This window comes from Cryptomeria japonica, chromosome 5 (genome assembly GCF_030272615.1).
Source record: "Cryptomeria japonica chromosome 5, Sugi_1.0, whole genome shotgun sequence".
NCBI classification, from domain to species: Eukaryota; Viridiplantae; Streptophyta; class Pinopsida; order Cupressales; family Cupressaceae; genus Cryptomeria; species Cryptomeria japonica.
The window spans coordinates 331231923-331244561 of record NC_081409.1 but is presented as its reverse complement, the minus strand read 5'-3'; the positions used below and the strand labels follow the sequence as shown (position 1 = coordinate 331244561).

The 12639-nt window shown below is 36.0% G+C and overlaps 1 protein-coding gene across 1 annotated transcript; it reads left to right on the top strand.

Moving 5' to 3' along the window:
- The first annotated feature begins 215 nt into the window (after nt 1–215).
- Nucleotides 216–8508, top strand: LOC131062067 (IQ domain-containing protein IQM3). Its single transcript, XM_057995876.2, has 10 exons — nt 216–669; nt 2991–3540; nt 3771–3885; nt 4123–4188; nt 4479–4567; nt 5262–5352; nt 6186–6332; nt 6509–6601; nt 6785–6886; nt 7442–8508. The coding sequence occupies exons 2-10, from the start codon at nt 3092–3094 to the stop codon at nt 8285–8287; spliced, it is 1998 nt and encodes a 665-aa protein (XP_057851859.2). The 5' UTR covers nt 216–669; nt 2991–3091; the 3' UTR covers nt 8288–8508.
- Nucleotides 8509–12639: the final 4131 nt, after the last annotated feature.

Genomic DNA, 12639 nt, shown 5'->3' with positions numbered 1-12639 from the left:
TTATCCGTAGCAGCTGTTCTTATTAGATAAGAACCAAAAAAAACAGCTGTTCTTATTAGATAAGAACCAAAAAAAAGCAGATGACAAATATATAAAAAAGGACGAAGAAAATAAATGCAGCAACCATACCCAAAAAGTATCCTCTGATAATAATAAAAATAATTAATTGACTTTTTTTTTTCAGTTCAATATAGCACAACTGTGTGCAGGTCAGGATCCGCACAAAATAAATAAATAAAATGGGCTCTGAAGGCCACCATAATTGACACGGCTGAACTGATCGTCATACCTGACGGCCATTAGCTGTCTCAATCCGTACCGTTTGATTTATCAACAGTGATTTGAGCTCACAATTATGACGAATTAATGTCTGCTTCAATCAAAACAGGCAGCGCTTAACACAGTCAAACTTCTTTGTAATCCGCGTTAAACCGACGTATCGCGCAAGAAGCATTCATAGTTTTACCCCTTTTAAACTTAAATCTCAGAAAGTCAATTCAAACTGCCTTACCCAGAAAATTCTCGTTTTTTTCTACGGGTCCGAACTTGCACCATGCCTTCCTCTAACTCTGCTCTGTACTATATAATGAGAGAAACCATAAGGTCTATATGCCTCTGAAATAACCAAGAGAAATCTTTTGAGGAAGAGCAAGCGCCTTAAGAATTGGGGTAAGTGCTCATTCAATCAGAAAATTACTTTGCTCATAGCATGATTTAGGTGCATATTCTTTGCGATTTTTGCAAGTTAAATTTCTTGTTAAAACCAGCCGAAATGAAATTTTGGTGTCTGTAATTGGCATTATTACGAGTTGCATGAGTTTGCGAGTTGTTTGAATTAGGCATTACAATTTTTGCAAGGTGAATTTCAGGCCACCCGAGATGAATTTTTAGTGTAAGGTATTTTGATCATGGTTTTTGGGCTTTTCCATTTCAATTTTAGTTATACAGATTTTGGGAATAGCTATTTATTGCATTAGTAATACAAAATTTTGGGATTTTTTTCTTGCCGAACATCGAAGTCTTAAATAGAGGACCTTCCATTGCATTGTAAGGTGTTAATTACGTATCTGTTGTTTCTTTTTCTGTCACGAGCATGGATTGTTCTTCTAATACTCCTTAAGTCATATATTTACGAAGGGATCTTAGTCTGAGTTCTGATACTGTGTTATTTTGTTATGGAACACTTAGTATTCAAGCCCAAAGCCTCCTTTTTAAGGATATAAGTAGTCAGATTTTGTCAATAGCTTTGTGTTATTTTTATAGATAAAGATTTTCTCAAGCCAAGTTTAGTTTTGAGAAAGAAATGGAATTGATTTGGTTTCACAAACAGGCAAATTTTGTAAATTATATTTCAGTCATATAGGTTTGGCCTATGAACAATTGCCTAGATGTTTTTTGGGATGCAACTTCTGAGCTCGCAGTCCGTTGTGAATGGGAAATAGTGTTTTGTTTACTTAAAAGGAAGTTTGACGACTTATAAACAGTAAAATAGATTTTCATGGCTGTATCTTCCTAATGGATAGTCACTTGTCTATTGGAATGGATCTGATTTGCTTTCATTAATATGTGACTCTTGCAATAATATTTACAGTTATAAAGGTGCAATAGTACTACAATTGTTTCATCTTACTGTTCGACCATGGCCAGCTGGATGGTTGGCATTTGCAAGTTTTGCTTTTTTCCATTGAGATTTCTTCTAAAATTTCAAAAATAGAAGTACCCTTTTAGGCTTTTGTTTTTAGTGTACATCTAATGAGTAATCTCTCTGCCCGGGTTTATAGAGTTGAGATTATTGGGTTTCTAGCATTGACTCTCTCAAGTCTCTGCAACTAGGTAAAAATCCCAAAGTCACCGGGACCACCTGGCTCTGGTGGCTGGTGCATACTCCTTGAAATTTTTCTCCAAATGAGTTTTGAACTAGAGCATTATGATACTTATGAGTTAGGTTTTGAACCCTGGGCCTCATTATTTTAAGCCCAGTTTGCAAGTTTTAGCTTGCTTCTCATTGTGGGCCTTTAGATCACTGCCTGCTGGGTATAAAATACCTCATCTTAATTTCTTGATGGTGAGGCAAGAGTCTGGCTTCTTTATGTTCTCAAGCATTGTAGCATTTTTTTTCTGTTAATGATTTAAATTTTTTGATATTTTATTTAGCTGTCATGGTATGGATTTTTTGTTCAATGTTCCACTAATGATTGGGGGTTGATGTGAAACTTATGTTTTACAATCTGATACTGATTTACTTGTCAGTTATAGTTTAGATGCTAAATTGGGTGGGTATGTGCAGACTCGGCTCCTGTTAGTAATGTTATAAAGGGCTAAAATGTGTTTTGAATTCTCGGCCTATTTACTAATTTAGTACACCAGGTTTGGCATTGAGACACCCTACATAGGGGCACACCCACTTAACTACCTACCCTTTTGGTTTCAACCTTCTGACCAATCTTGAGAGCAAACTGAGCCTTGCCAATGCTTCTGCATCTCACGGTTCTTTCAGAAAGAATGGTGGAAAAATATCTCTTTTTACTGAATACAGACATCCATGCATAAATATTCTTTCGCTATAAGCAATCAATTTTTAACTAGGTTGAATTTGAGATTTAGTATATAATAGTTAGAGCCTGAGCATAGAGTGTGAAGTTGAACCAATTTACCTAACAGCTAATGCTAGATTGAAAAGAAAACTATTGAAAGTGTGCAAATATGCTGCCAGCATAAACAACAACAGAACGAATAACCTCAACTATTGAAACATATATTTTTTCTGAGATCCCAAGTCCTTCTGATCTTAGCATGTCAAGGTTGTGAAATGCTTGAAGTTTTTGTCCGACACCTCTCTGCTACAAAAATAAAAGAAAACAAGTTATTTGTTCCTATACATATTCAACAAAATCAGTGCCTTATTTTGATGGAGTGTAAAATGGTACATACATTATACCATGATCCAGATGGGCATGCATCTAATAAATTGTTCTTGTTTGATGTTGCAGTGAACTTGTTCATCCAACATTCAAACAGCTGCTAATCCAGAGTTTTAGGATCATCTCATTGAAGAAGGAGGAGTTTTTGGAGAAAATTCACATCATCTTGTATGGGAATTGTTGCTTCCTTGCTGAAGGAAGCTGTCAAAATTTCAGTTGGTCATAGGATATTTTTATTTGTACTAAATAACTTTAGAAAGGAAAATTTAGAAACAGCTGAAGTCAGATCTATAAGCTCAAAAGATATGAGATCACAAATAGCAATGCTAAGAGCATTAAGTTTCAAACGCAGTAATCTAAGATCTGATGCTGAAATCTCAAACAGTTTTGATCAGAAGGATTCTGACGTAGACATCTCAGACAGTCATAAGCCAAAGGGTTCTGATGCAGGCATCTCAGAAAGTCTCAAGCAGAAAGAATCTGATGTGGCTTCTGTAGGATCAGAAATCAATAAAGAAAAGGATGTGGATGCAGCTGCATTGACAGTACAGAAAGTGTATAGAAGTTACCGAACAAGACGAAACCTTGCTGACTGTGTGGTTGTGGCCGAGGAGCTCTGGTCAGTTTCAAACTCTATCCTCTAGATGTGTTTTCTTTCTGGTTATTTCAAGGATAGCTTTCATCATATCTTTTGTTTGTATGCCTAAATTATTTTTCCCCTCATCTCATTTTATAATATCTTGACTCAAAAAGAAGATGTAAGAATAGCTAAATTTGCAAGGGCATAGTATTGCCTGTCTTTAACATTAATCTATGAACTAACAAAACAAATTTGTACTGATCACACAGGTGGCAAGCCATAGACTTTGTGACACAAGAGAGAAAAACCGTCTCCTTCTTTGATATTGGAAAACCAGAAACTGCTGTTTCCCGTTGGTCGCGCGCTGGACTAAAAGCTGCCAAGGTGTGATAAATAATATTTGGCTCTCTGTGTATTTTAACTATTAGTCTTGTCATTAGATTTAAGTTGGGACAGTACTTGATGCCACTGCTCTCTGTTTTTGCTGGATCATTACTAATTCCACGGAGTCTGTATGTTTTTATGGCTGTGGTTGCAGTTTTCAGATAGGCTTTGTCTATAACATAAGCTTGAAATTGATTGGTTTGACTTCTGAAGTAATATTTATGATCTTGTTCACAGGTGGGCAAAGGCTTATCAAAAGATGAAAATGCTCGTAAACTAGCTTTTCAGCACTGGATGGAGGCTGTAAGTTCTTTATCAATTCTCATTTTAAATTTTTAACCAGCTGACAACAAATTTAGTGTAATGTTACATTGAACTGAACTGAGTAGACAAAAATTAGTATATCTCTATCTTGTCTTCACAATGGACTTTATTAGGGCCAGTCTTGTAGAACAAAGATGCAGTGAGAATGAGATGTAGGAGAAAAGCAAGAAATAAGATGGACTGTTATATGCTCATTGCTTACTTAAGATGGCATTGAATGATAGGTGCCACATGATGTCTTCCATTGATTGTTTGTTTGGTGTATGTAGATTGATCCACGACATCGGTATGGGCACAATCTACATTTTTATTATGATGCTTGGTTTGAAAGTGACACTAAGGAACCATTTTTCTATTGGTGAGTTTGCTTTTAATAGCCATTTTTATCCTACATCAGATACTTTGTGCATTAAACACTTCAGATATTATGCATTGTTATGAATAAATTAAAAGAAATGAAAAAACAAACTCTCTCTATGCAAAGAGAGATTTAAAAATAATAATCTGGGGAAGCTCTACACAATGACCTTTAAAATATTGTTTTCTAAAAATTTAAGTGGAACACCAAAGTTTTCTAAAATGTAAGCCAATATTTTATGTATGTCTGAACTGATTATATCAAGATGGCAATAATAAATAGCAAATAGTGTAATTTTTTAATGGTATTTTTGTTTTCAGATTTCTCACTTAAAGCTGAAAGATTAACCAACTATTGCAATATAATTTTATTATTATTTAAACTTTGAAAGTTGTCTTTGATTTTCTCAGATGTGTTGTTCCCCTTACCTTCGCATTTTATCTGGTTCACACTCCTTACTCTGACTCGATCTTTTATAGGAATTGAGTCAGGGGGAAGGAGCATGATTAATTTGCTAAATTTGCCAAATTCCTTGTGCTTTTATATTCTGTACAAATAAGCCTTTATAGGCCTTATGCCAATGACTTGCAATGCATTTCATTCATAATACTTTTTGTGAATAAATCTGGTTTAACAAAACTTATTTGGCATGTTATTTGAGCATTGGAACTGAGTAATCTTCTTGTTAATACAGGTTGGATATTGGAGATGGAAAGTCTTTGGACCTTCAGAATGTCTGCCCCAGGTCAAAACTACAAAAGGAGCGCATTAAATATCTTGGTCCTGTAAGATTTCAACCTTTGCTTGTTTTACTGTTTGTAACATACTCATCCTAATAAGTTGAATGGGAACTGCTAGGCTGGTGATTATGTTGGCTTTGCAAGCCAGACAATAAACTCCTGCTGTGCAGACTGTGTTGATATGCATTTTCAATTCAAAAAGGTTCTGATGTTCCAATATTCTTTAATGTAATTAAATCTGTGCTTACCTCTCTCGCTAGGCAATTTCCCTCAAGGATTCTTATGCACAAGAAATAGAAACATAGTTTGAAAATGGTTCCATTATATATTACTTAAAATTTCCTGGATTTAGCAGACAAAGGTGAAAGAAAAACATTACTGTTTTGGCTTAAGGTCTTGTCAGAAAAATCAAAATTGTTATTCTAGCGAGAATATTGGAGTTGTGATAAAAGGTTTACTACATCAGGTTGCTATTTGTTTTGGCACAATGTTGTGTTATCTTATAGAGGTTATCTGAGTTGCTTACTGTCATAAGAACAGGATTTTCACAAATTATATGTTTACTGCCCAATCTCCTATATTTAAATTAAGTTGCTTTTTCCTCTCTACAACTGAGAATTGATTGATCCTTGCTGCCTCCTTGGACATATGTATTGAAATACGAAATTATAGAAATGTGAGCTTGCTCTGTTCCCACGCCATATGACAAGCTTTGATATTTGGCAATGTGTTAGCTACATAGCATCAGAGATGATGACCTATGGGTAGATTTCTGTAGTTTATCTTTCAATATAGACATAATACAGTAAATTAGCATAGGTTATTTGTTTAACAAATCTGATAGTCATCTACTTCTTTCTGTACTTCTTGCATTACAGAAAGAGAGGGAGCAGTATGAGTTCATTCCCCAAGATGGGAAACTTGTATACAAGCAAAATGGGCAATTGCTTGACACAAGGAGTGGCTCTGAACGATTAAAGTGGATATTTGTGATGAGCACATCAAAAAAGCTGTATGTTGGACAGGTATTTGAACCAGCTGTATTGAAAATTCTCATTGAAATTAAAATTTGGAGCTTTCTTGTTCTTATTTTCTCAAACATTGGTATCTCCTCATCTTTGGATATGTACATGTGGAGTCTTCATTTCTGAATTAGGTTTAGGATTTATTTTTGACAGTCCTTATTTTACTGCCTATTCAGAAAAAGAAGGGGACATTTCAACATTCTAGCTTTCTAGCTGGAGGGGCTACATCTGCAGCTGGAAGATTCAGAGTAGAAGATGGAATTCTTAAGGTAGTCTATAGGATTCTTAAAACATATCTATAATGAGTGGGAAATATAAATATCAGGTTTTTCAATGCTCTGGTAGTTGTTTTCTATGAAGGTCTTATTGAATTTCAAGATCATGTTTTGTGTTGTGGAACTGGATATGTTACGTCTGATCTAATTTGAAATTTCATTTGCTTATTTCTGCAGGCCATTTGGCCACATAGCGGACATTATCTACCAACTGAACAAAATTTCACAGAGCTTCTCAATTTTCTGGAGGGAAATGGGATTGACCTTTCTAATGTTGAGGTGTGTATTTTCTTTGATAAAATATAACTTTATGTGAGCTTATCTTCTATCTGATCAATATATACTTACCATTCAAACTTTTTTGTACATTGTCTTTTGCTTTCATCTTCTTTCACATATTTAATTATCTATACCGTTGTTTGCAATTTGACATTATCAGAGTTTCCATTTCCATTTTTTTAAATGTCAGAAGTTAAAAGTTTGAAGCAGAAAATCAGAGTTTTAGAAGCAAATACTCAACAAAATGTTTTGGTTTCTTTGTGCAAAGTGGCATACTTTAGCTGTATGTATATGGAATGCCCTCTTTAGAAATGTTGAGCCAATGGATTTACTTAAATTTTCCTGGATATTGATCTTCTTTCGCATGTGCCTTATTATATTGTACACTGTACATGGATGCATTTTTTATTGACAGTGACCTGCATTAGGTTCTGTTGTAATCTAAAATAGATTTAGTTTGTTCACATAGATAATGAATTTTCGTTTGAAATGATAGTTGATCATGAAATAATCATTCTATAAGTTTTCTGAAGCTGTGTTGTGTTCATTTTACAGAAGGGTACATATGAAGTTGACAGTCCAGAGTTAGAGAGAGACAAAAGCCGTCATACTCAGAAACTGGAAGGAAATGTTCAATCTGAGGTGTGCATTGAAAATAACACTACTCTTTGTGAGCATGAACAGAACGCAGATGAAGGCAAATCTGGGGATAGGTTTATGCTCTCTCAGCTGGAAAATCCAAGTGAAATATCCAATTCTAATGCCTCAGCTCAAGTAACTATTTCTCAAGAAAGCTCCATGATAGAACAAAGCACTATGGGTACAGAAACAATAACAACTGGAGAACAGAAAGAATGTCAAGAGTCTGTGCCCTGCAATATAAGTATGTTGGAAGATCTTGAAATTGAAAAGCCAGAAGTTCCTCATACAGCATTGCTCAAGAGGTTTAACTCGAAAAGAGCAATTCAATCATATCAGCTGGGGAAGCAATTATCTTTGAAATGGTCTTCAGGGGCTGGTCCCCGCATTGGATGCGTTGCAGATTACCCTGCTGAACTTCGTGCCGTGGCTTTAGAGCGGGTGAACCTATCACCAAGATGTGCATCTCCTTCTAATTATAAATTACCTGAGTGTACGACTCCCTCTAGTAACCAAACACCAAAATCCCCATCCCCATCAAATTATAAATTACCTAAGTGTTCGACTCCCTCTAGTAACCTATCGCCCAAATGCAAGTCTCCCTTATTAATTCCTTCGCCTAGATATAAATCTAATTTGCAAATTCCTTCACCTATGTGTAAAACTCCCTTGCTAATTCCCTCACCCATGTGCAAATCTCCCATGAATTTTCAAGGCGATAAAATTTTGGATATCCCAACACAGCCTATATCCACCATATAATCCTGAAGTAGGGAGAGCTACTATTTTTTTCTGCCACAGTCAAGTCAGTTTTGCTTGTATATGTTATTTTTTTATGCGCAGGTTCAGAAATTTTTTTATACACAGCTTCAGAATTTTTTTTTTACACAGCTTCGGAACAGAAGTATTGTGCTCATGTAATTCTTTTATTCTTTTTGACAATAAAAGCTTGAGCCCTAATTGGGCCATTTATTTTTCGACAATGAATGTGCAAATCTCCCTTGAGTTTTCAGGGTGATAAAATTTTGGATAATCCAACACAGCTTATATCCACCACATAATCCCGAAGTAGGGAGAACTACTGTTTTTCTATGTTGCAGTTGTCACTTTTACTTGTATATGTTATCTTTTATACACAGCTTCGTAACATAAGTATTATGTTTATGTAGTTTTTTCATTTTTTGACAACAAAAGCTTGAGCTCTAATTGGGCCCACTTATTTTTCTACAATGAATACAGAGCATGCTGTGATTATAATATTATATTCAGGAAGAAAAAACCTATAACTCTTAAGTCGTCTCACAGCTTAATGATGAGTCAGACAGTAGAACATACACTCCTATGCTACGCTTCCTGAAAATAAGATGATAAATAATGAAAAAAAATTCTTGTCCAAACAGCTAGATCTAGCTCCTACATACCAAATCCTAGACAGATGGGCGTCTGTTCTTACTAACAGTAAAGATGACTACCCAAGAACTTTAATCAAGATTAAGTGCTATATCTCTTTGTATCAATAGTTAAAGACATCGTGATATCTTTATTTCAGAATTTAGATTTGAGATGACATAGAAAACAGTTATTTGCTCAACAGGTGCAACAGCACAATTGTCAGATTTAGCAGGAACTACATTATGCTTGGGGATTGTATGAAGTACTGAATCCTGATCGTAGGTGATATTCAAATCATTTAATACATCAAGATTTCGCAATTCACTTCATATTGCAAGCAAATTTTTTGTATTTTCATGTTTTAGTTTCTTGTCTATATTGCTTGTGCTACTCAGTTTTCATCTGTAGACTATAGAGTAGATGACGTTTTCCATTGTCCCAAATTATGTGATCTTTTATGAGGAATCAACTACACAGTTTTTTTTTGTCAATCTCATTGATCAGATTTCATGATCAGAGTTTCATAAGAACCCATCTCTCATGAGCATGAATGGTTACATGCGATCGAGCCAGAGTAGTATTGGGATGGGTGACCTCTTGGGAAGTTCTAATAGTTCACGCGAGACGTAATGAGTGCTAAGTGAACCATTCATGCTCATGAGAGACATATTCTTATGAATCTCTATGAAATTGAAGAAAAAATCTACACAGTTAATTCCTGATAAAACATCAATTTCCAGTTTGTTTATGTGTTATGGTCTTAGTCTTCTTTATACTTCAAATTTTATTTCAAGGATTTTGATTGCAATTCTTTGAAAAAGTGTCCTCATTCCACAGCCTTTCATTACTGCACTTGATTTGAGGTTGTCACAAATAAGAATAAGCACCGTGAAGACATGAGATGGACACAAATATCAAAATATCATATGCCCCTTCTAATTAGTGAAGTGTATAACGTTTAATTGGCATCAAACAGGGATTAAAAGATAGTAAACTGTACAATGCATAATATTTAATTGACTGTAATTAGTGATTAAAAGAAATTCTCTTGAATCACACTTGATTGTCACTTTTCACAAATCTGACACATACATCACGGTTAAGTCTAAAAAACAAAAAGAAATCACAAACTCTGCTTTAACTCCATGGGGTCGCTGTGAAATGAGATTTCATTACACATTTTGCTCGCTGTGTTTTTCAATTTTGTGTTTTCTCTGAAAGCTTATGAATCAACGAATATGTTCATGAAAGCTTATGAATCAATGAATATGTTCATCAAGATGCAATTAATAGTGTTGGACTTTGTGCTAACCTTTTTTTACCGCTCCATGCTCTTATCGTTACCATGCAATGCATCCAACACCGAAACTCCATTTTAACCATTCATCGATATATTTGAAGGCCCCCAAAGATTCACCTACTCGTAACAGTTTATGCTACTCCAATCTACTTTGGGATGAACCATAGTTTTCATAATTATTTAACTTCACCAAGTTGGTAAAACACCCTTATTCCCTATTCAAAGGTTACCATCGCAAAGTTGTATTCTATAAGCTTGGTATATGGTAACAATTGTAGGGTTTGATTCTTGGTGGTCACACCACCACCACTTAACCCACTATGGAGAGCACTTACTAATTGAAACTTTTTATTTTTCAATAAGTAAATGACTGTAGGGGGCAGAACCCATTTATATTAATATAAAAAAGTTTTTTGTACATAGAGATATTCCAGAGTCTAGTATAGAAAGACCAAATTTAAACACCATATTCGACCACTAGTCTGCCCTACTAACTCCAAAATGGACTAACTACACCTGTATTATAACCGACAATATCGCCAAAATCTGCCAATATCTAGACAGCCCTGTCAACTATGGCCAATGTATACAATCATACTGGAAGCAAAAAAAAAAACATAGAAAGAATATAGCACTACTCAAAATCAAGGTTTCCACCCTGCAAATACTCATAAGACAAAACAGAACCATAATCTTCACACTGCCCCGACATTCGCATCCTCGGGTTCAATGGCATCTAGATCGCCCTCCTTGTCTTGATCAAGCGCCTTTGCTTTTTGGGCCATAATAGCTCTTAGGACCACCGGGCACTCCAAACCACAATTTGCATGAGCTTCAGAATCTGCCATTTCTTCAGGGAGACTCTCATCATCCGGGATCCACTCCTCGCCATGACCAAATCCCCACTCATTCTCTAGGTCTTCCTCTCCCTTTTCCAGAATTCCAATATCTTGCCTTCCACACAAACCCTCCGCCACAACATACTACCTCCTCCAAGATTTGCTAAAGCCGGATAGTATGCCTATAACCCTTTAACATGAAGGAGATATTTCGGTCCTTTGTCTCCCATTCTGCAACCAGACTCTCCTGGTCAATAGATTGCACTACCACAAATTTCTTAACCTCAACCCTTGCACCAAGAGACATGTAATAATTTTAAGGAAGGGGGGTGCGCAAATTAGCATTGACATTGTCCAAGATAGTGTCAATCTCCCCTAGAAAACAATAACTGAAGATCATCTGGGTGATCTTTTTCACTCTCTACTTACTCACCCCCATATAGATCAGCATGGCTACAAACATGGTTGGGATATTCGAATTTACTCGATATTGGTGATAAGCTTTGAGAAAATCCCCACCCAAAATTCTTTTCACAACATGTAGAATGAGAGGGTGTTTAGTGGTCATAACTGCTAACAACCACTTGGCAGAAATTTCCCCCAGAAATGCCATCTGGCGTTTTGTATCCTCTAGCATGATAGGCGTGTCCATCCTTAGCTATACTCAATCTCACAGCCCTACCACTTCAATCTAACTCTCAGCAACCAAATGCAGTGTGAAAACAGAGAAACGAAAAGGCTATAAATAGACACTTCCATGTAATGTCATGAATGTGAAGAAAGTAAGAGATGTCCAATCACCCTCATCATTAAATGCTCCTACATGCCAAACAACTTCCAAGTTGCCACAACTTGAGGTTTCAATGAGCTTGGTAATCCGACTCTTATTAATCATATCAAATCATATCTAGCCCAAGCATACAAAAAATGAATACTTGACTCCACTCGTCCTTAAATGAAAACGGGAGAAGATAATGCCACCTCGGGACATTATTAAAACACCAAGCTTGTCCAAATTATCTCATGATGCGATCCATAGTACAAAGAAATTATGGATTGATTAACATCGCTGCCGCTTTTGCCAACTTATTTGCCACCTCATTGCCTTCTCGATACATGTGGCTTATGTGATAGTCTTCCAATCCTTCCAAAATGGTTTTGATTGGGTGAAGCCATTGGTTAAGGATCCATCTTGGGGTCTCATTCTTCCTAATTGCATTAATCACATTTAATGAGTCACCCTCCAAGTGGATTCTTCGAGCCCCACCATCAACTCCAGCCTGGAGGGCACACAATGTAGCCCGAAATTCTACCACATTGTTTGTGGCAAACCCAATATGCTTTGTCACCTCAGCCAAAGAATTTCCATGCTCATCTTTGATAACACAGACAATATCGCTAGGGTCTGGATTTCCAGTCGATGCCCCATCAAAATTAATCTTGACCTAGCCAGGTTCAGGGGCACTCCACTTGACTAAAGGTCTGGAGTTGGTTGGAAGTTTTCTGCAGTCGCTCCCAAATAGAGTAGGAACAAAAAGGTTCGAGAAGGTTAGTTTTATTTTTCTATCCCATCCAGTGTATGA